General features: G+C 37.6%; 2 protein-coding genes across 3 annotated transcripts in view; one reads left to right on the top strand and one right to left on the bottom strand.

Moving 5' to 3' along the window:
• Nucleotides 1-12,677, top strand: part of Cep83 (centrosomal protein 83) — an 82,239-nt gene extending 69,562 nt beyond the window's left edge. The window contains exons 14-16 of the mRNA XM_069990110.1: nucleotides 9,739-9,842; nucleotides 10,748-10,937; nucleotides 11,983-12,677. Of these exons, the coding sequence (XP_069846211.1) occupies nucleotides 9,739-9,842; nucleotides 10,748-10,937; nucleotides 11,983-12,087 (399 nt within the window). The 3' untranslated portion in view covers nucleotides 12,088-12,677. The remainder of the gene's footprint in view (nucleotides 1-9,738; nucleotides 9,843-10,747; nucleotides 10,938-11,982) is intronic.
• Nucleotides 12,678-13,229: 552 nt separating this feature from the next.
• Plxnc1 (plexin C1) overlaps nucleotides 13,230-21,496 on the bottom strand; it is a 151,474-nt gene continuing 143,207 nt past the window's right edge. For both annotated transcript variants that reach the window (XM_069990080.1, XM_069990088.1), the window contains 5 exons: nucleotides 21,261-21,424; nucleotides 19,459-19,606; nucleotides 16,966-17,106; nucleotides 16,793-16,867; nucleotides 13,230-15,633 (listed from right to left, as the gene is read on the bottom strand). In XM_069990080.1, the coding sequence (XP_069846181.1) occupies nucleotides 15,529-15,633; nucleotides 16,793-16,867; nucleotides 16,966-17,106; nucleotides 19,459-19,606; nucleotides 21,261-21,424 (633 nt within the window). In that variant the 3' untranslated portion in view covers nucleotides 13,230-15,528. The remainder of the gene's footprint in view (nucleotides 15,634-16,792; nucleotides 16,868-16,965; nucleotides 17,107-19,458; nucleotides 19,607-21,260; nucleotides 21,425-21,496) is intronic.

Raw genomic sequence — 21,496 nt, 5'->3', positions numbered from 1 at the left:
ATCTAACCATGAGTTCAAGCTCAGCTTTTCAAGGCTAGTACTGATGGCATGAGCCATCAGCACTTGGCTTCTGGCTTCTTTTTTTTTTTTTTTTTTTTTTTGCCAGTCCTGGGCCTTGGACTCAGGGCTTGCACTTTTGCTGAAAGTACTCTACCACTTGTCACATCTCTACTTCTGGTTTTTAAGTGGTTAATTGGAGATAAGTGTCTCACATATTTTCTTGGCCAAGCTGGCTTTAAACCACAATTCTCAAGATCTCAACCTCCTGAGTAGCAAGGATTAGAAGGTTAGCCTGGTGCCTGGCCTGGCTTGATTAATGTGGTTAGGCACTCTTTCAGCTATTCATAGCATCTCTGAGATTGTGATCAAAAGGCTTTGTTTTCAACTCAGAATTATAGGACAAATATATCTTTGGCCCAGCAGCAGGACTCAGTTACTGAGTTAGTAGTGTACAACTTTTATTCTACTTCAGCAAACCTAAGGCATGTTGTAGGAGTCGTCTATGACAGTATCTCCCTGTGGCAGTGATTGTCACCAGTAACTGGCTCACTAGAGCAGAGGCGATATGAGGTGAGAGAAACATACTCTTGGGTTGAGGTGCTAATATCTTACTATCTGTATGTTTATTGGAAAGGAAAATTGTTTACATTTGCATAAGAGAAGATAACCAAATCATTCATAGGTCCTAAATTTGGAAGCTAAAGATGCTGGTCCTAGCCATTATTTTATGTTAGTGGGTTTAAGTACTGGCCATGACTGTCAGTTGGAATGTTGTTAGCTGTCTAAAGGTCATCACTTCCCCACTCTCCTGGCTTCTGAATATTTTCTCTTTTCATATCCTAAAAGTAGTATAATTATTTGGATTATAAAACATTATGGGGGGGTGGGAAAGGATGGGAAGGGGAAACAAAGGAGGAGGCAACAATGCTTGATAAGAAATGTACTCATTACCTTGCTCATGTAATTATAACCCCTCTGTATGTGTATGGTATTTTCACAATTTTTTTTAAAAAAACATTATGTAAGCCGGCACTGATGGCTCATACCTACAATGCTAGCTACTCAGGAGGCTGAGATCTGAGGATCATGGTTCAAAGCCACCCCCAGCAAGAAAGTCCATATGACTCTTATCTCCAATTAACCACCAGAAAACCGGAAGCGGTGCTGTGGCTCAAGTTGTAGAGCACTTGCCTTGAGCTGAAGAGCTCAGGGTCAGTGCCCAGGCCCAACGTTCAGGCCCCACAACCAACCCAAAAAACAAACAAAAAAACATTATGTAAGATTACCAGTGTTTTATACTTGTTTTTTGTTTTCCTTTCATTCCATATATGTACCGAGAATTGTATGAATGTTGGTGGGATTTCACTGGATGTTTTAGTGACTTGTGATGACCTAGAAGGCCTACTTATGCTTCCTTTCACTGAAGCCAAGAAATATCTGAAGCCAGATTGCAGCCAGAAATCACAAGGAAGTATAAAAGCTGATTTTAAGGTTTAGGGTTAAATGTCTTAGAAGTTAGGTCCTAATTTTTGAGGTTAGTATGTGTTGACTTCTTTTAGAGCAAAGGTGACATCCAGTGGTGAAAGAGATTATCATCTAATCATAGGCTTATCAGAAAGAGGAAGAAGTAATGTTTTAAAAACCTAAAAGAAACATTTCATTATATTTTCTAGTAAAATTCCTACCAAATAATGGGTGATAACATAGTATGCATTTCACTTTTTAAAATGTATTATATTTAAGTCATAGGAAATTGCTAAGTTCAAATCAGTGACAGTAATCTAGAATTACTCCATGTGAGACACTGCCCTCATATAGCTTACAGTTTTACATCAGTTAACATGGACAAACATATGTGACATAAAAATAATTATGAAAATATATAATATGTGTAGTTTTAGGACTAGAAGGGACCTTAGCAATTGTAAGTACCCAAGATCACTTGACTCATGATAATCAAAACTGTGACTAAAATCTTGCTCTCCCTTCATTGCTCTTTCCACTTTAATTCCAGATGTTTTGTTGCTTTTCTCTTAGAGCCATGGTCCATGTGAGTGTTATTTCTTGTATCAGAATAATCTCTATAAATTAGTTTAACTCATACATTTTCCCTACTTGAGTTTAAATTATTGCTATGTATCACAATTTTGGCTGGAAAATCACATAAATATTGTTTAGAAGAATGCATCAGACTTTCTAAGTGACAAATACCATTACTTTCCTACACAATAAAACTTAAATAACAAAATAGGAGCCTAAGAGTAGAGATCATAATTCTGTAGAATTTCTTTCCTGTGATTAGTTCTTACAAATCACAAGTAGCAACTTTACCCTCTTCCCCACAAGCTAGATAAAAATGACACTTTGCCATCTCAGGATGTGTTTTAGAACTACTAAGTGCATGGCTTATATAATTTCTGGTAAGTGTTTTTAGGTAGAATCTTTAGTAAAGAATGATATTTTGATGTTTTGAAAAGTTTGACTAGGGATGTCAGGTTGAGATGCCCTTCTGTTATTGATGACTTCTCTACATCCTCATTCTTGAAGTGTGAGTATGAAGAGAGACCTTTTAGAGTGAGCTCATGGGTTGTTTATCCTTTTGAGACACTTGAAATGACAACTTTGTTATTTTTCTTCCAAGTTTTACTTCTCTGAAATAATTCTGGTGTGAATGTTTTGTAAAAGGAGATGAAGCATAATTTTGAAATTTCAAAACACCTTAATTAATATTCTGTATAGCCTAGCATTATGCTATGTATATAGAGTGGGGCTAGAAGGGAGAGAATTGAAGCCGTCATTGCTGTCTGTCCTTGATGAACATAAAATCTAGTTGAAGAAAGAAGGCATTATGAAGGAAATATCTGAATATACCCTAGGTGATTGATCTTGACACTGAAGTTTGAGAACGACTATGCCACAACAAAAAACAAGAGAGAAAAAAAAGACCCTGAAGACAGGGATACCAAATAGGAAACTGTTCACAATAAGCTTAAAGTGATATAAGCCTAGATTGGAATGTAGTAATAAAGATGAAAGGTAACTCTCAGAGGTATTCTGAAGGAACACAATATAGAATATAGCACAGGAAATGGGATGTATTTCTACTATTCAGGAAGCGGAAGAGGGAAGATCACTTGAGCTCAGAAGTTAGGGACTGATCCATCAACTTCATAAGATCTTGTCTCAAAACAAACACAAGAATGTAGTACATAAGAACAAAATGCAAAGTATTTTAGCTTAAAAGGATATAGACAGAATTATTGCAATGAATGAAGACTGTCAGCTAAGTAGAAAGAACGTAATAGGATTAGACACATGTCAAATATAAAGTAGTGGCAGGATATCTAGGACTTAGACTCTTAAATGAAGATACTGACTAAAGGTGATGATGGAATAAAAGATGTGAAGATGAGTAGGTCAAACTAGAGGACAGTCCCACCCACAATAGCCTCAAAAAGATACAAACAAAAATAAACTTAAGCCTAACCAAGAAGGTGAAAGACTTCCTTATTGAAAACTATACAGTAGTAAAGAAATTGAGGGGCTGGGAAGGTGGCTCAGTGGTCAAGTGCTTGCCTTGCATGCATGAGGCCCTGGGTTCGATTCCCCAGCACCACATAAGCAAAAAGAAAAAAGCCTTCGGAAGTGGTGCTGTGGTTCAAGTGGTAGAGCGCTAGCCTTGAGCTGAAGAGCTGAGGGACAACACCCAGGCCCAGAGTTCAGGCCCTACGACTGGACCCAAAAAAAACATATATTCAAAAACGAACTTCAAAAGAAATTGAGTAAGACTCTAAAAGATGGTAAAATCTATATTCATGGATTGGCAGCATTTATATTGTGAAATGGCTGTTACTGAAAATTCCAAGGACTTTTTACAGAAATAGAAAAAAAGAGCACTGAAGTTTATATAGAAGCACAAAAGCCCCTGAATAGACATAGCCATACTGGGCATAAATATCAATGCTAAAGGTGTAGAGGTGACTTCAAATTGTATGACAGAGCCATAATAACAAAATGGCATGGTATGGACAGTAAAACTGACATGTAGGCCAATAAAATATAACAAGATTCAGAAGCAAGTCATGGAGCTGCACCCATCTAATTCTTCACACAGGTGACTAAAATGTATATCACACTGATGGAGGGAAAATTGAATATCCACATGTACAAAACTGAAATTAAGTCCCTGTTTCTCACCCTGTGTCTGCAGAGGTGATAAGGGCTAACTTTCTGGTTTGTGGGCTGTACTTTTTTGGAGGAAAAGCAATACCAGTAATTGAATTCAGGGCCTTATGCTTCTAGGTAAATGTTCTACCCCTTGAGACACATCTGAAGTCCTTTTTGCTTTTGTTATTTTTGTAGGGTCTTGCACTTTTTACCTTGGCCTTGGCCTTGGCCTTTGATCCTTTTACTATGAGTCATTCATAGTTAGGTTTATAATTATCTCTACCATGCTCAGCTTATTCTTTGAGATAGGGTCTCACTAACTCTTTTTGTTCACAGAAGGCACCATCTGAACAAGTAGGTACTCTCCAAACACACCAGCACCCTTAATGTTAGATTTACCAATTTCCAGAGCCAAGAGAGCTAATTTTCTTCTGTTTATTGTCTGAGGTATTTTGTTATAGCAGCTAGAATGGCCTAAGACACCATGACAGCAGCTGGGGAAATTGGACAAAAACAGTAAAATATATATATATATATATATATATATATATATATATATATATATATATATATATATATACCAGTTACTTGTGGTTCAATCCTAGCTACTCAGGAAACTGTTATCTAAGAATTGTGGTTTGAAGCCAGCCCAGGCAGGAAAGTCCTGAGACTGTTAACTCCAATTAATTACAAAAAGCTGGAAATGGAGCTGTCGCTCAAGAGGTAGAGCCCTTGTCTTGAACAAAAATGCTAAGGGACAGCACCCAGGCCCTGCATTCAAGTCCCAGTACTGGCACATACACAAAAAATATCCCTGTCAAGTCCTTAAAGAGTTATTCAACAAACCATTAAGAAGTCAAAATCCTGAGAGATAAGAAGCATACAGGGGTGAGCATAGCACTTATGATTCTTAGGAAAATTGCTGATTTTAGAAGAAAAGCTGGCAGGCTAAAAAGTTGAGCAAAGCTTTGACAATCTCCAAAGGCTTAGGAAACAGAGTTGGAGGTCAGAATCTGCCACAAAGCAGGATTTCATTCACTGATGGCTTTGGATTCAGATCCAGGAGGGATTCATCCATGGACTAAAGTGAAGTGAAAGGCCTAGCCCTTGCCAATATTAAAGCATGGTCCTTCTAAAAAGACTCCAAGTATATGACATTTCTAGATAAAGCAAACTGTGAAGACAGTAAAGACATCACTACTAGGTATAGATTTTAGGAGTGAAGAGAACAAAGAATAGGCAGAACACAGGGATTTTTTTTTTTGTTTTTGTTTTTAACTGACATCAGTAGTGTAAGGAGGTTTCCTTCACAGGGAATTTCTAATGGCCAATGATAGTATTCTTTATACTATAATGGTAGACATGTGGACATATGACATATTAAGCAGAATCCATAGAACATAGAACACAAAGAATGAGTTCTCATGTAAGCTACAGACCATAATTAATAATGATATTTCAATTTTAACAAATGTACCACAGTACAAGTATTATTATCTAATCCACTCTGTAAACAGAGTGGGTAAGGTAGTATATGCTAACTCTCTACTGTCTATGTCTGTCTATGTCTAAAACTGCTCTAAGAAAATCTATTGATTGGGGCTGGGAAGGTGGCTCAGTGGTAGAGTGCTTGCCTTGCATGCATGAGGCCCTGGGTTCAATTCCTCAGCACCACATAAGCAGAAAAAGCCAGAAATAGAGCTGTGGCTCAAGTGGTAGAGCACTAGTCTTGAGCTGAAGAGCTGAGGGACAGTGCCCAGGCCCAGAGTTCAGGCCCCAGGACCGCCCTCCCCCCACCCCCCAAAAACCTATTGATTGTAAAAACAAACATCTTGGCACAGGTGGCTCAAGTATGTTTTCTTAGCTACTCAAGAGGTAGAGAGTGGAAGGATTTCATTTTGAAGCCAGCCTGGGCAAAAAAGTTTGCAAGGCTCCATTTCAACAACAACAACAAAAATAATGGATGTATTGGTTTGGACCTGTCATCCCATCTACAGAGTTAAGAGCAAATAGGATTACTGTTCAGGTCAACTCAGGCACAGAGCCTATCTCAAAGATAACCAGTGCAACAAGTGCTAGAGGTATAGCTTAAGAGGTAGAGTACCTGCTTAGCTTGTTAAAGTTCAGCTTCCGGTACCACTGTCAAAAAGCAAAACAAAAGAACAAAAACATGAGAAATAACCAGCATAAACAGACTAAAGTAGCAGATCCAGGTAATGAACTAATGAGATACTGGCTTTAAAAATAACTGTGTTGCATATACTTAGAAATAAAAGCTTGAAATTATACCAGACAACTGGAAAACATTTGTTTGTTTTTCTACTGGGATTTGAACTTAGGGCTTCACACTGACTAGGCACATGCTTTACCACTTGAGTCTCACCCCTCATTCTCTTTACCTCGCTAATTTATTAGAGAGGGTCTCATTTTTCCCCTAAACTGGCCTAGACCTTGATCCTTCTGTTGACTTTTTCCACAATAGCTGGAATGACAAGCATGTGCCACCACATTGAGCTGGAGTCTCATAAACCTTTTCCTCAGGCTGGCTTGGACCTGTGATTGTTTCCATCTCTGCCTCCCAGGTAGCTAGGAATACAGGTTAGCCAGCAGCACCAGCTTAGAAAATTGTTTTTTTTTTGCTGGTCCTGGGACTTAAACTCAGCTTCACACTCTTGCTCAGTATTTAACTCACAACTGGTGTTCTACCATTTGAACCAAGCCTCCACTTCTGACATTTTGCTGGTTATTTGGAGATTTGGATTTGTCTGCATGAGCTGACTCTGAACCTCAATCCTTAGATTTCAATCTTTTGAAAGTAGCTTAAGCCACCAGCAACTAGCTGGAAAGCTTTTTGTTTGTTTTTAAAGCAAATTTAAATCTAAAAACAAAATAACTTTTAACTCAATAGATTTAACAAAAGACATTATCAACACCTTCAAGATATGAGCAGAAATCAGTCGAACAGAAAATGTGGAAAATTGAAAATGCCAAGGGCTGGATTTTGAAACATTGATAAAACTGATAAGATACTGTGAGGCTGATTCTCCTCAAACAACCCAAAGTTGCATTAGATAAACACAATGAATGTTGCCTTTATTGGAAAAGGAGATACCACTGCATATTGTACAGATAGTAAAATTTTAAAAGAATATTGTAAAAAATAATTGTGTTAGTACAATGTAGATGAAATAAATATATTCCTTGAAGACCATCTTAACAAAATGAATACTGGAATAATTAGGAAATCTGATCGGTCATATCTATTAAGGAAATGGAGTCTTTAATTAAAAACCTTCCACAAAGAAAATGCCTCATTTGGCTTCATTGGCAAATTCTTCCAAATACTTAAGGAAGAAAGAACACCAATCTTAACAGAAACTCTTCCAGATAGGAAAGTAGGAAAAAAAATCCCTAATCATTAGTGTATACTGAGTTCAGTATACACTAAAATGATGTTATGAAATGAAGAGTTTATTGTAGGAATAAAGGTAGCTCAGCATGTAAAACTGACCAGTGTCCCTCACCCTCCCAGAGCAAAGAAGGAAGGGTATTGTGATTTTTCAGTGAACGCTGAAAACTATTTTGATGAGGTTTTAAACATAAAATGTATTGAACTATATCAACATAGTTATTAAATTAGGAATAGAATTTTCAATCTGATAAGAGATGTCTACAAAATAGCTTTCCAGCTTTCTGGGTGCTGGAGGCACCTGCTTGTAATCCTTGACACTCAGGAGATAGATCTGAGGATTGAGGTTGGAAGCTGTGCACCTAGAGTCTTATCTCCAGTTAACCTCCAAAAAGCCAGATGTGGAGCTGTGACTCAAGTGTTAGAGCTCTAGCCTTGAGCACAAAAGCTCAGAGATAGTTCCCCCACCCTTTGAGATTAATCCTCAGGACCTGCATTAAAAAAAAAAAAAAAAAAAAAAAGAAGAAGAAAAGAAAAAATAATTCTCCCAACTCACACTTACTGACTTGCTGATGAAATATTGAATGCTTTCTCCATTCACCCAAATTCAAGAACAAGGCAAGAAGTCCACTATCACCATTTTGTTCTCTATTGTTGGAGGTTACAGTTAATAGAATTAGAAATTTTTAGCAAGTGAAAGAAATTAATATAACAATTGGAGAAGAGGAAGTAAAATTGTCATCCAAAGATGGCATTGTTATATATGCATTAATCTATTAATAAGGTATTAAGATATTATATTTTAAAAGTTGGATATTAAGTCTAAGTAATAAACATCTTTATGCACAATTAGAATATAAAATATTTAAATACCATTTGCAATAGTATGTCATAGTATCCAAATAAATTTAATGATAGCTGTGCAAGATTTCTCTGCCTTAATTACCAAGACTACATAAATAACTATTTGTGGTGATAAAGGTCAGAAGAGAGGTTCCTTCCTTTCCCAGAGTAGACATGAGCATGAGGGGGAATTCAGAGAGCCTGGATGAAACTAAGCAAGGAGAAGGATGAAGTGTTAACTCTAGTGGTTCCAACTGGGAGCAATCCTTTGCCCTTAGTAGTGGACTGGGTGAATATAATCAGTTGTGTAATAGCCCAAGGGACTGACAGTGACTAACCTATACCAGTGAGTACGAGCATAAGTAACTCTCACAAACAAAAGAGGAGTCTTCTTACTCCTTTCAACTGAAATTTAAAAGTAGGCTGAACTGTATTTTTGGAAATAAATTAGTTGGGCACATGACTGGAAAGAGGTAAGGGCACTTGTCATGCAAATGCTTTTGACCTATGAAGTGGTTGTGCTGGCATTTTTTTCTCTTGAGTTTTGCTTTTTTTGCATTTACATTCTATATATTTTTCTATGAACTTGTTATATTTCAGTGAAAGGAGTTAGAAAGCAAATATTGAAAAGGTCTGCAACTACTAGAGTTCCAACATTCGAGGTGTCATTCTATTTTTAAAACCTGTTTATAAAGGTGAAAATACATACTTTTGTTCATATACTCCTTTTATTACACTATTCCATTTGTTCTCAGGCAATCCTACATTTACTTGTAGAAACTTTCCCTTTGTGTATTGTAAAGTTAATTCTTTCCCTTTTAACTAGAAAGGCATATTGTAAAACTGAAAAGCATTCGTGCTCTATATCAGCTTTCTTCTCCCTTAATGTTTTACTTTGGAGTAACTTACCATTTCAAGACAGGCTCTTCATTTTGAGTTTTGCGTCCGTTCTTTTAAACACGTAACTTCTGAGACAATGATGCTTATGATGTCTTTGAAGATGACAGACTCATTTGTGTAATTTGACTTCTTCCCTTTTTAGATTTTTTTATTTGTAGTTTAGTTACAGATACCAATTTTTCTGATTTGGCATCCAGAACAATTCTATTTGTACATTGATGAGATGGAGATTTGTGATTCATTGTCTTTGCAATTTTCAGGAAGAGCTATGACTACATGGCTCCATGCCGTCCCTGAAAAATTGCATCTCTATACTTTAAAAAATTTAGTATGTAAAATATTCACTATATAGTTTTGTTCAAATAGGAAGTTAAAATGTTCACACACTTGTTTAAATTAATTAGTCTTTATTTTTCTAGAGAAAATCTCTTCATGAAAACAAGTTGAAGAGACTGCAGGAGAAAGTAGAAGTTTTAGAGGCAAAGAAAGAAGAATTGGAAACAGAAAACCAGGTGCTAAACAGGTAATGTGTTTGTATGTTTATATACTCATGGTTATTTTGATATTGTAAGGCTTTGTTTCTTAGAATACTGTACTTTGTGTTTTGGCTTATAATTCACATTTGAAAACTTTCTCAAACTGCACTATCTTTTTCTTTCTTACTTAATGGTCCTTTAAACTACAAGATTTCTATGACATGTCAGGTATGGATGTTATAGTTGAGATTGAGAACAAAGTTCAGACTCTGGCTTTGGCATGTAACTAGCATTGGCATCGATGGTGGTGGTGTTGGTACCTATGGAGGTGCTAAAGTAACAAAGTTGTGTCTGTTGCATAGTTCTGAAAATTGTGGCTACAACTGAGTCAATGGTCAATTTTTGCTTTCCTGGGAAGAAAAAATATTATTGGGCTTTAGCTTTTGTTCAGTTTTGCACATCTGAACCCAGGTGATAATCATTATCATTAGCATTTTTTGAGCAAAGAAGATTCACCATATATAGTTGGAAATAGTGGCACTGTATGATTCAGGTTAATAAAAAGTCTTAAATTTACTAATTAGTAGTCACCATACCTTTTAATCAAGTATTAGACTTTTTATAATGGAAATTGCTTTAAAATTATGCAGTGATGTTTTATGATGTGCACTGGTATTGGTTATAATTCTTACTATAGTGTAAACCATTGGGTTTTCTTATAGAACATTCAAGAGGTTTCTGGATTGTGGGATTCATGCCAACTTAAGTATAGTGTATCTCAAAGTAGAAGGCCACCAACTTCAACTAAGCCAAATTTAACTTAGTACCTTACTAAGGTACCTTAGTAATATCTGTAGATATTAATATTGAAATATTACTAGTTCTGTGAATTATAATTCTTCTTGATTGGGGTATAACTATTTATAAACAGGAGTACTTTTTTCTTTTCAAGACAAAATATTCCATTTGAAGAGTATACAAGGCTTCAGAAAAGACTAAAGGATATACAGAGAAGACATAATGAATTTCGAAGTCTAATCCTGGTTCCTCACATGCCTCCCACAGCACCTACAAATCCTGTTAACCTTCAGTCATCAGCCATGGTTCCTGGCATGGACCTAGCCTTTCCTCCTCACGTGCAGGTTTGAGCATTTATTTTAGGAAAACTGTTAAATGTTTCTGTAAGTTTCTGCCCATTTAAATACAGAATTAAAATTCAAATTCTAAATGTGGTCTTAGCCTCAAAAGGCATACCCAAAGACTAAGTTTAACTTCTTCCCTTTCATTTATCATAGAAATTTACTGAGAAGTAGATTTGAATTTCCCCCAGAAGTAGAATTGTATTTCCTTCTAGTGATGATGCTGAGAATCAAATCTCCTATTGGGTAATAGAAAAAAGCTTGGTAAATGAGTCTTGAATAACCTAGAGTTTATAGCTTATTGGCACACTGCTGTGAAGTATTATTGCAATTAACTTTGCATTTTCCATACAGTATTTTAACACTAATGAAAACATATTAAACGAAATTCTTAAAACACTTAACCACAGTTTAAGCAACAGTTTGTTTAAGCAGTTTTTAAATTTAGACAAAAAGTATTAAACTGTGGGCAAGTATTACTATTCCTAATTTATAGATGAGGAAATTGAGTCAAGTAATGAAGTGACTTGCCAAAGATCACAGCGTAAAAATGATGGAGTTAAATTTTGTACCTAAATGATTCCAAAACTTGAGCCCTTACTGCTGTATCAGGGCCCTTGATATCAAATTGGATGTTTTTTTATGAAGATGGAGTGTTGATCAGTTTTATACTATAAGCACAGAAGATGGTAGTCACCGAACCTCAGTGACTTTGTTTATAATAAACTGTTAAAACTCCAGTCTCGTTTGAAAGTTGCCATGCAAGTACACCTGTGCCTGCCCTGCCCTTCACACTTTCTAATTTACTCCCTAGTGAATTTTACACCTAGGGAAGAACGGACTGGTTTTTGCTTAAGGCTAAAGCCTGAGGCAGGAGAGAAGCTGGACTAGTTAGTAGCTTAACCCACACATCTCTGTATTTAGACTGTTAAAATGGACATCTTTTCCTGCAAGCTTGTAAGAGCAAGACAGAGGCTGCCACCTGGCAATCACTTTTCCAGTTTATCTAACAGTTTCTTTTGTTGTGCTTTGCTAAATCCTTTTTAAGGAAGAACAGCATCAAAGGGAACTCTCTCTTCTTCGAAAAAGACTAGAAGAACTAGAAACAACCCAAAGAAAACAGCTAGAGGAACTTGGATCTTCTGGGGAGTGATGTTCTTGGAGAAAAGGCAGATAGATCAAGAGGGGTGAAATCAGGGACTCAATAAAGTGTGGAGTTTGACATGTGTGGCACTGAGATACTTTATTACTATTTGCCAAAGTACTGGAGCTTGCTGTAAGAAAAGGTGCCAGCTACATGCTTCAGTACACAAGTATCAGGACTTTAGGTTTTACTATGAAAAGTGAAACATTCAAAGAAACCATTTCAGAGCTATTTAGAAACTGTATTGGCAACCCTTTGCAAATATAAAAATGAGTACAAGGAATTAATTAAGAAATCAAGTTTTAAATTAATTTTACATTGTTGAATATTTTTGGCATCTTTGTCTAAAACATGCCCATCTTTTCCCTCTTCCTTAAGATACTTTACCGTAACAAGGTCAATTATTGTTTGGTTTACTATATACAAGAGTTCTAAACCTCTACTAGGTTTTGGAAAAAAAAGATGGCACTTTAAAAGACAGCCTAAAAACTTAAAGATGATCTACGTGTCTGTCTCATATTCATTACAGAAGGTTATCATTTTTAAAAAGCTGTGTGCACATAATTTATTGAAGAGCTTAATAAATATTTTTCTACCTACTGCTGTTGTTTGTGTTTGCTTTCATTTCTACCATACAACATGTATTTTACAATTGAAACAATTTCCCTAATTTGGACTTCATTGTATCGTAGTTTGTAGAAAATTGAAGGGTTATGGATTTTTGTAAAGTGAGCCCAGTGGGGCCCCTCTCGAGTATCGGTGATGTTTCACTTTGTTTCCCACTGTTTGGGATCTGACCAAACAATTGTGTTCCATTTCTGTGTCCCTAAGTATGTAGTCACCTTTTCACTGTGTACTCTTTGGAAGCTTCTTTATGTAACATCTTTTAGATGTCAACAAAGGAAAGCTCAAGTCCACCAAACTAAGTGGATTGTTGCTTATCCAGAAGTCCTCACAGTGAGACTCCAGGTACTGGCAGTGAGGACAGGAGTTGGGACCAAGTACTCTTGGCCACACTGTGTGGAGCTGCTTACTCCAAGCAGTGGGCAGTGATGCCACATCCTACAGATCACTTCTATAGAGCCATTTAGAGTAAAACACTAATTAGAACTGCAAAACTGGGGCGGAAAAAAGTCACACCAGTCCACAAGTACATCAAAATGTTTATTTTTGGATTATAGACATTTAAAACATTCATCTCCAAGAACAGCTTCAATCAGGTATACAATAAGAAATAGACTTTCAATCCTAATACAGAAAAGGTAACAGAACTAATTTTAAAATGCTGCTGTAGACACTAGTGTTAGAAAAAAAGTTTATAAATGAATTGTTTTGCACCAAAAAATATGCAAAGAAACTTGAAAATAGATATTGTTTGCCATTTGTTTCTCTACTTGTTGTTTAGTATAGACCCAGTGACTGATTGTCTTCAGCACACATCTGATTTGGCCATTTACTGCTTTTGGCTAATGTGATCCAAAATGTGATCTAGATAGTGCTTTTCACTGGAGGATTGACAAACACGCTACATACATTAGTGAATCTTCATACCCCCTCAGTGAGGTAGGTTAGAAATATACAGAAATTGAGGCACAAAGAGGTAAGTGACTTGCCCAAAGTTCCTAACAGTACAGTCCCCAAAGAGGAGGTAACTCTCCACACAGCACTCACGTGGCAGAGAGCCGGCCAGGGACACCCTCATGTCTCATTTAGCAAATGCTTAGATAAAGCTGTAGCTGACCCTTTGAGTTTTTCTGTATCCTGGGGAAGGGGAAGTCTTTTGGGCAACTCTCCTACCCTTGGCTCTCAACTCTCCTACAATTGTTCTCTCATGAACGCCTTCACCCTTTTGAAAACTGTAGCAGCTTTAGAAGGGGACCAGACCTCTAACCTTTAAACTTCAAAGTAACCTATTTGGTAGTATTTTTGAGATGTGTCCATTGCACAGACAAAGGCGATAGGGTTGGGAAGGTGCCTCTCACACCTGAACAGATATTAAGGAGCAAAAAAGAATTGCATTTGCCTAAGACAAGTTCACATTTCAATCCCGATGTTCCAATACAGTGTTGGTAAATGGTTTCAAGGAATGCGTGAATAATGTTTTCTTTCTTGAAAAAATGTAGGGGATTTACAGCACCAAGGGTAAAAGGTGCCTGACACAAGGAAAGCTGGAGAGTTGCCAATTATACTTTTTATGTCTTCTGGTTTAATAGAAGGAAAACACAGTGGTATTAAAATTGGTCGTGAGCAGCAAAAATTCAGGAATAAAAAATCAGCAATAAAAAGACCTACAGTATAACGATAGGGACTTCTTTAGAAAGAAAGGCATGAAGAAAATGAGCATTTTAAATTCTTTCTCCTGTAAGGAATACTTTCAAAAAGTACATAGTAAGACTAAGATACCAAGTTGTATACTAATATTTTTCAGGCCTTGGGCCTCAAATATATATATTTATATATAATACTCCAGTGTGAACAACAATCTGATGAAATGTAAAATGTATCTTTTTTTTTTAAATCACACACAATTATTTATACCACAGGGTTCACCAGAAATCTAAAGCAAGGAGACACTAGTATAGAAATGTAGAATTACACTTCCACAGAGTTCTGATCAGCTTTTGAACAGAAAATGATTTTTTTTTCTCTTTACAATACCCAACGTGTCCACTATCAAACACATTTTGAATGAAAAATCAAGGAACACACATCAGGACAAAGTATCTGGGTAAAACGCTGTTGCATTTCAACAAAGTCCACTCACTCTCCTTGCTTTAGAGCTCCTTGATGGAATAGGTGGAGGTGAGTTCCATGAGTGCATTTGGCGACCACCGATAAAACACGAGCCCTTTCAACAATGTTGCAACACTGTTAGTTTTTGGTTTAAACACACACACACACTCACGAATGCTAAGTGTACACACTACCAAATTTTGCGGTCACCTTTTTCCAAGAACTACTGGGGAAAGTTTCGATGCTGCAGATCCTGGAGGTTGCCCTAACACCCCACCTTGTTTCCAAATGACTCATTTCACATTTTTGTTTTGAGTATTGGCAATATCCCTTTTCTGCAGAGGTGCAGTGTAGTCATAAGTGCTACATAGCTGTAGTTTTCCAACAAAACCACTTAGATATCATTGTGCTTAAGTGGAGACTGTAGTTAACAATACTGACACTTGCTTACTGGCCCTGTGTTCTCTGTAAACAAGGAGGCTGCTTCCAACAAGCACTTCAGCTCTATTTACAGAAGGGTTCCAAGGCATACTCACAGGCACAATGGTCCAGAGCTTTCTAAAAGCTGTGCATGGGCCTCAGTCTCCTAAAAGACAGTGCTCAAAGTGGAACCTATGTGCAAACTTAAAAATTAACGACACAGAGTAGCTCTAGCAGCCATTTTGCTCCCAAGTCGTCTGAAGAATTTTTGCCAGATTAAACCAGGCCCCAGAGTGCTTACATCCACTTGCATTTCTTCTTTTCATCAAATAAGACTTTTACATGCAAGAGTTGTTTCTGAGCTTCTTCCAGCCCTCGTTCTCTTTCTAGTTTATTTAGAATCTGTTGACAATTAGAACAGTTATTTTAGATATTGTGGTTTTAGCATTACAATTCTGATGGATTTGGTTTTTTGTTTTGTTTTTGCTTTATTTTTTGTGTTTTTTTTAATCTTTTTTCCTTTCTTGCATTCCTGATGTTATGATTGGTAAAAAAAAAAAAAATCTGTATGAAACAGATGCCAACATTTTCTTCGATCATTTACTCATTTTGCAAGTTGTTTTGCCAAGTCATTATCACAGAATCAACAACACGTTGACTTAAAATAGAAGCCCACAAGAAATACCAACTATCTGCTTACAAATATGAGGCCAGACTTCCAAGGCCCTAAGTTATGCATTATGTCACAGCCATTCCAAGCACAGCAAGCATTCCTGGGCAGCCAACATGCAGGCAAGTATTGTCCTTAATGCAGCAGGCAAGGGCATCCTGGTCCAGATGAGTCCTTCCCTTCCCTCCTTCCTCCCCGCACCCCAGTCTAGCCCCTCCTCTACCCTCCCCAGTGCTTCCCTTCTCACCCCTGGCCCCTGGACAGAGGGATGCTTATCATGTTGAAGGAACTCATTTCCTCTACCCTACCTTAGCGCTTCATTGATCTTCAAGTAGCAAATGGAATTGGTGAGCTATTCTCACCATAGACATGGATAGCCTGTCCCAGCATGACTGAGTGGGGGGGAATCAGGGAAGGGGGAATTAACACATATTTGGAAACAACGCATCCAGATTAAGGAGAATTAATCATCAAGGAGAATGGTAGTTCATTAATAATGGTCCTTAAAATACCTGAACTTAAACATTTGTTATTGAAATACTTAAATTAGAAATGTCATAATTTCATAACTATTGAATATAGAAACTATGTGACTTATTAACAGGCTAGTTTTCATCTTTAGCAGATGGTAGTCAAGCATATGTTGGCCCCATTTAAAAGGGGGACAAGATACTCATCAAATGGAGGCCCCATGAACTCAAATGTAAATTCAGGGGCACCATGTGCAGGGTCTGGCATGGTGCCAGGAACCCCCATCTCAGACAGGCGTCCTGGGCCTTCCTTTCTGCTTATTTGGGATGCCAGAGCTGTCCTGAAACCTACAGAACGTTACAAGCAGATCCTTGTGACTGATGCTTTCATAGATTAAAAAGATCTGAAGTAAAGTCTTACCTCATCAAAATATTTTACGATGTATTTGTAGATTTCTGTCAAGGCCACTTCTTCATTAAATTCATTTTCGTGTTTCTAAAAAACAGATTTGTTCACAGGCTCTGAAATGACTTTAGAGAAGAAAAAGAAGAAGAAACAACCAATGTAAGCTTATTTCTACTTTCTAAAGATACCTTAGATTCCTGAGTTAAGAATTCTTCCATTTCTAAAGATGACAATGGAGGCAGATCCCTGATTGCTTTGTAATAAGATTTTACTTCCTCTTTGTAGGTTGGTATATCCTTGGCATAGAGAAGTTTATTTGTTGGTGCTTCCTGGAAAAAAAAAAAAAGGAACCATCAAGAAATTTAGGACAGAACAGTATAGCTGAACCTCCACCACCAATGTTTCCTTCTCTCACAAGGCTTCCTGCAACTTAGGCCTCAATAACGTTGACTGAGTGACTGCCATCTAGATAGTTCTAGTGAGTCACTGTTATTTTCAGGCAGAATAAATGCTAATATATTCAGCCTTCCTCATAAAAGAACTGAAATTATTATTTTTGCATGATTTTGAGTTAATGTAACAATGGAACTTATTTCAATCATCGTTCATTACTAATGGTCGTAAAAAGCCTGAATTAAAGCATTTGCTCTCATCCTCACCCACCAGTGAATTTTGGCATTTCTAAAAGACTTGATTGTAGATCTGATTGAGCCCTTTATATAACTATGAAAGTGGTATGTAATTGGCAGTGGCAAATTTTCCAGCATGTCCCCATATTTCATTGCATGGTGAAGATCTTGCGGTTTCCTCAAGGAAGCACGGTGTCCTTACTCCTAGTGGCTCGCAGGTCTTACCTTGCAAAGGTTCTCTGACAGTTTAAATGGTTGTGTGTAATTATAACAGTGATCATGTGTAAAAATTAAGTAGGTGGAAAGGTTATTTTTCCAAAATTTAAACAAGATCTATTCAGGAAAGATGAGTTAATGATAGGGCTAATGTCCCAGTATCTTTTACAGAGTCCAGTGACTGAATCAATGGTTTGATTAATCATCTGAAGGCTGCCTTAACTGAGAGAAGACTGAAGTTTGCTTGTCAAGTTTAGATGGAACCCATAAATCACATAATATTTCATCCATTCAATAAGCTTTTACTTAGCCAAGCATAGCTGGCAGGTTCTGAGTGAACAAAAGATGAAGTTGACTGGTATCTTCCTTTGAGAAGCTTACAATCTAGGCCGACATCTACAGTGCTTAACTATGATGTCATTAGTAGCAGAGTAAAAGACATCAAAAATCATTATTGTGGAATGGATAAAATGTTGGTGAATAGTATTTTACTAGATAGGGGAGTTGTGAAATGCATATGTGAGCAAAGAAATGTGGAAATTAGTTCCTACTGGGTTTTTAGGAGAAGGGACCTCATGAATTTGTCCCCTAAAATAATGGGGCTAGGAAAGAAGCCTCAGTCACCACTTATTTCAGCTTCTCCGAGAATTTCCCTACTGAAGAGCCGTTAGTCCTCCATAGATTTTCTTTTTTTTTCTTTTCTTTTTTTTTTGTGGGGGGAGGGGGTCCGGTCGTGGGGCCTGAACTCGGCCTGGGTGCTATCCTCAGCTCTTCAGCTCAAGGCTAGCGCTCTACCACTTGAGCCATAGCGCCTCTTCCGGCTTTTTGCTTTTTGCTTATGTGATGCTGAGGAATTGAACCCAGGGCCTCAGGCATGCAAGGCAAGCACTCTACCACTGAGCCACCTTCCCAGCCCCCTCCATAGATTTTTCTGAAGTCCATTGCATATAGAAAGCATTTTGTTTAATACGAATGCTCAGGAAAGATCAGAACACCTCACCACTTCAGTTATATCTCCACTTGTGGCTTTTTGCTGGTTACCTGAAGATAAAAATCTCACAGACTGGGCTGGGAAGGTGGCTCAGTGGTAGAGCGCTTGCCTTGCATGCTGAGGCCCTGGGTTCAATTCCCCAGCACCACATAAGCAAGAAGAAAAAAGCCGTAAGTGGTGCTATGGTTCAAGTGGTAGAGCGCTAGCCTTGAGCTGAAGAGCTGAGGGACAGCGTCCAGGCCCAGAGTTCAGGTCCTCAAAGCACTTTGTTTAATATGAATGCTCAGGAAAGATAAGAACACCTCTTTCCAAGTTATTCAGGCTTTTTGAGCAGTGGAAAAAAACCAGGGACAAGAAATATTTGGGCTTTGATTATAAACTGGGGCAAATGGGTATAACTAAGTTTCATAAGATTTTCTTCTCTATAAGCCATTTTTATATTTAAATTCAAATATATATACATACAGATATACAGATAAAATTAACTTGGACAAATAGTAATAGTTTCATAATAGTTACTGATGTCCACCGCGTTGGCATTATACACATATGGACTTATTTTTCTAGGTGATAAAACATACTTCATTTTAAAGTTTTTCTATTTCTAAGTTATTCTATAGTATTTCTGTACTAGAGTGGGACTAATTCTTTTGATTTGCACTTTTGAGAACAATTGAATTAAAACGAAAAGTAGCTGAGACATTTTATGGAAAAGCCAATTGGCAGTGGTATAATTATTTCTTTTCATCTGGTATGGTTTGAACTATCTGTTTATTATTTGCCTATGTACAAAATGGGGTTTCAAGTTCACAAGTGTGTAGAGAAGGTGCAAAGTTGGGCCTCACCTTCCCTAGTTGCTGCTCTGTGAGAGAAAAGGCATCCATGAAGGCCTGGGCAATCACCGACAAACAGCCATCTATATGTGGTGTCTTCTTGATGTCAAAGACGAACTGAGGGTTCTTTAGGATGTTTACCCAGAAGCGAAGAGGAAGGCTGTTCAAAAAGAACAATCTCTTCAAATAGGGCCATTCGTAAGAGGAGGACCTGTTCTAGCATCGTTTATAGATGAGTATCGATACCTTTGTTATGGAAGTAGCCTGCCTAGCCAAACTATCAAACAGGTCACCCAGCACCACTTGGCACAAGTACCAACAGCGACTGAAAGGCAGGCTAGAGAACAAGAAAAGAGTCCCAGATAGTGCTAGGTTGTAAGAGATGATAGTCACCAGTGAGAACTAGAACTAGATCTAGACCCATCTCTATCTAAGTACCATACCTAAGTATGGCCCCCTGGTCTAAGCCTCACCCAGCTCCTGACTGTTCTCTTACAACACTTGATCTTAACACAGAATCCAATCTGGTTACTCCTCTGTTCTCACTCTCTGCTGACCTTCAATCAGTTTGTGCCTCCTCTCCCAGCCTGCCTCACCCTGCTCACTGCCACTGGACTCACTTTCCTGGACTTCTTTCTGTTCTTCCCTGTCTGCTCTATCCTGGCCTTCCACTTCCCCACTGCACCCAGCACCTTCTATTGCACTTCAGTGGCCACATTCCTGTCGATGTGCACTGAGTAGAATTCAAACTCTTAAGTTTATCTGTGTTGTTCATTACAGTATTCCAGCACTCACATACTTAGGTATGGTCTTAGAGACTGTTCCAAGTCCTTTCATGACTTCATTTTCAACTCTGGCTTAGCTTACTACCTCCACTACATGGCTTCTGGGTTCTCAGTGGTTCTTCTGTACGGGCTGTAGTGCTGTGCTGTGTGTGTAGGGTCTGGAGACATGAAGCTAGGACACAGGACAGGAGTGAGCCAAGAAGGAGAGTCAAGACAGACTCAGATTAATGGGTGACATCTTATAGATCTGAAACTTTAGCCTTGATAAACTTCAGCTAGGCTTGGCTAACCTAGGACTTGAATTTGCATGAGAAGTTCCCTTTCATCATAACTGAATCTGATTCCATTCTGCTCAAAATATTTGAAATAGAGATGATGAGTTGTGCTTTTCTTCCGAGGAAACATTTAGAATAAATCTGGATGCCCTGCTTTTCTTTAAAGTAAAATGTTAAAATGCAGGAAAACAATACTAACCTATGTAAGTACCACATTTAAAAAGAAAAATATATGACCTAGCTTGAAAACTGCAAAGTAACTGATTATTTGGGGAGCAAATAGAAGCTTACTGAAAATGGTTATGATAAAGCTCACAAATTATCAAGATGCTGATGGCTCCTGTCTATAATCCTAACTACTCAGGGGGCTGAGACCTGAGTGATTCTAGGCTAACCCAGGCAAGAAAGTCTGTGAGACAGCAGGGTAGAGCACCAGCCTTGAGCCATTAAGCTAAGGGACAGTGCCCAGGTCTTGAGTTCAAACCCTAGTACTAGTATTAAAACTATCACTACTAATTAATTTCTCACTTTTGTGGTTTAGCGAAATTTAGACAAAGCCCTTTTCTTGCATTAAAGATGTTTATCTTAAAGAACAGGATCCTCAATATAGGCGTGGTTTTGGTGTGATAGTTTACCAAGCCCAAAGATTCTGATCCAGAGATAAATGAAACTTCTTGTTGTGACTCCGTATATCCTTTTTATAGTTAATATTCTGTCCTAGATTCTTGAAAACAGTAATCACCTATATTCCCACCTGTTTGTTTTCCAAATATGTACCACATCAGGATCTGTGATTTTTTTATTTTCAGCTTGGGCATCCAAAAAGTCAAAAAAATATTTTATTGCAAATGGAGCTCTGCTGTTGGGTAAACTCCAAATGCTTCTGAAAAGTTTTTCAAGCACAGAGTGAATTGCCACCTAAAAGACAGAAAACGTGAGATTTTAAAGAGATTAAAAACAAAAACAAAAGACACTCATGGTGTTGGTTTG

Source organism: Dipodomys merriami, unplaced genomic scaffold (assembly GCF_024711535.1).
Source record: "Dipodomys merriami isolate MVZ:Mamm:240054 unplaced genomic scaffold, mDipMer1.0.p SCAF_10, whole genome shotgun sequence".
In the NCBI taxonomy this organism is placed as follows: domain Eukaryota; kingdom Metazoa; phylum Chordata; class Mammalia; order Rodentia; family Heteromyidae; genus Dipodomys; species Dipodomys merriami.
The sequence above is the reverse complement of the archived record's forward strand: the minus strand, read 5'-3'. Positions and strand labels throughout refer to the sequence as shown.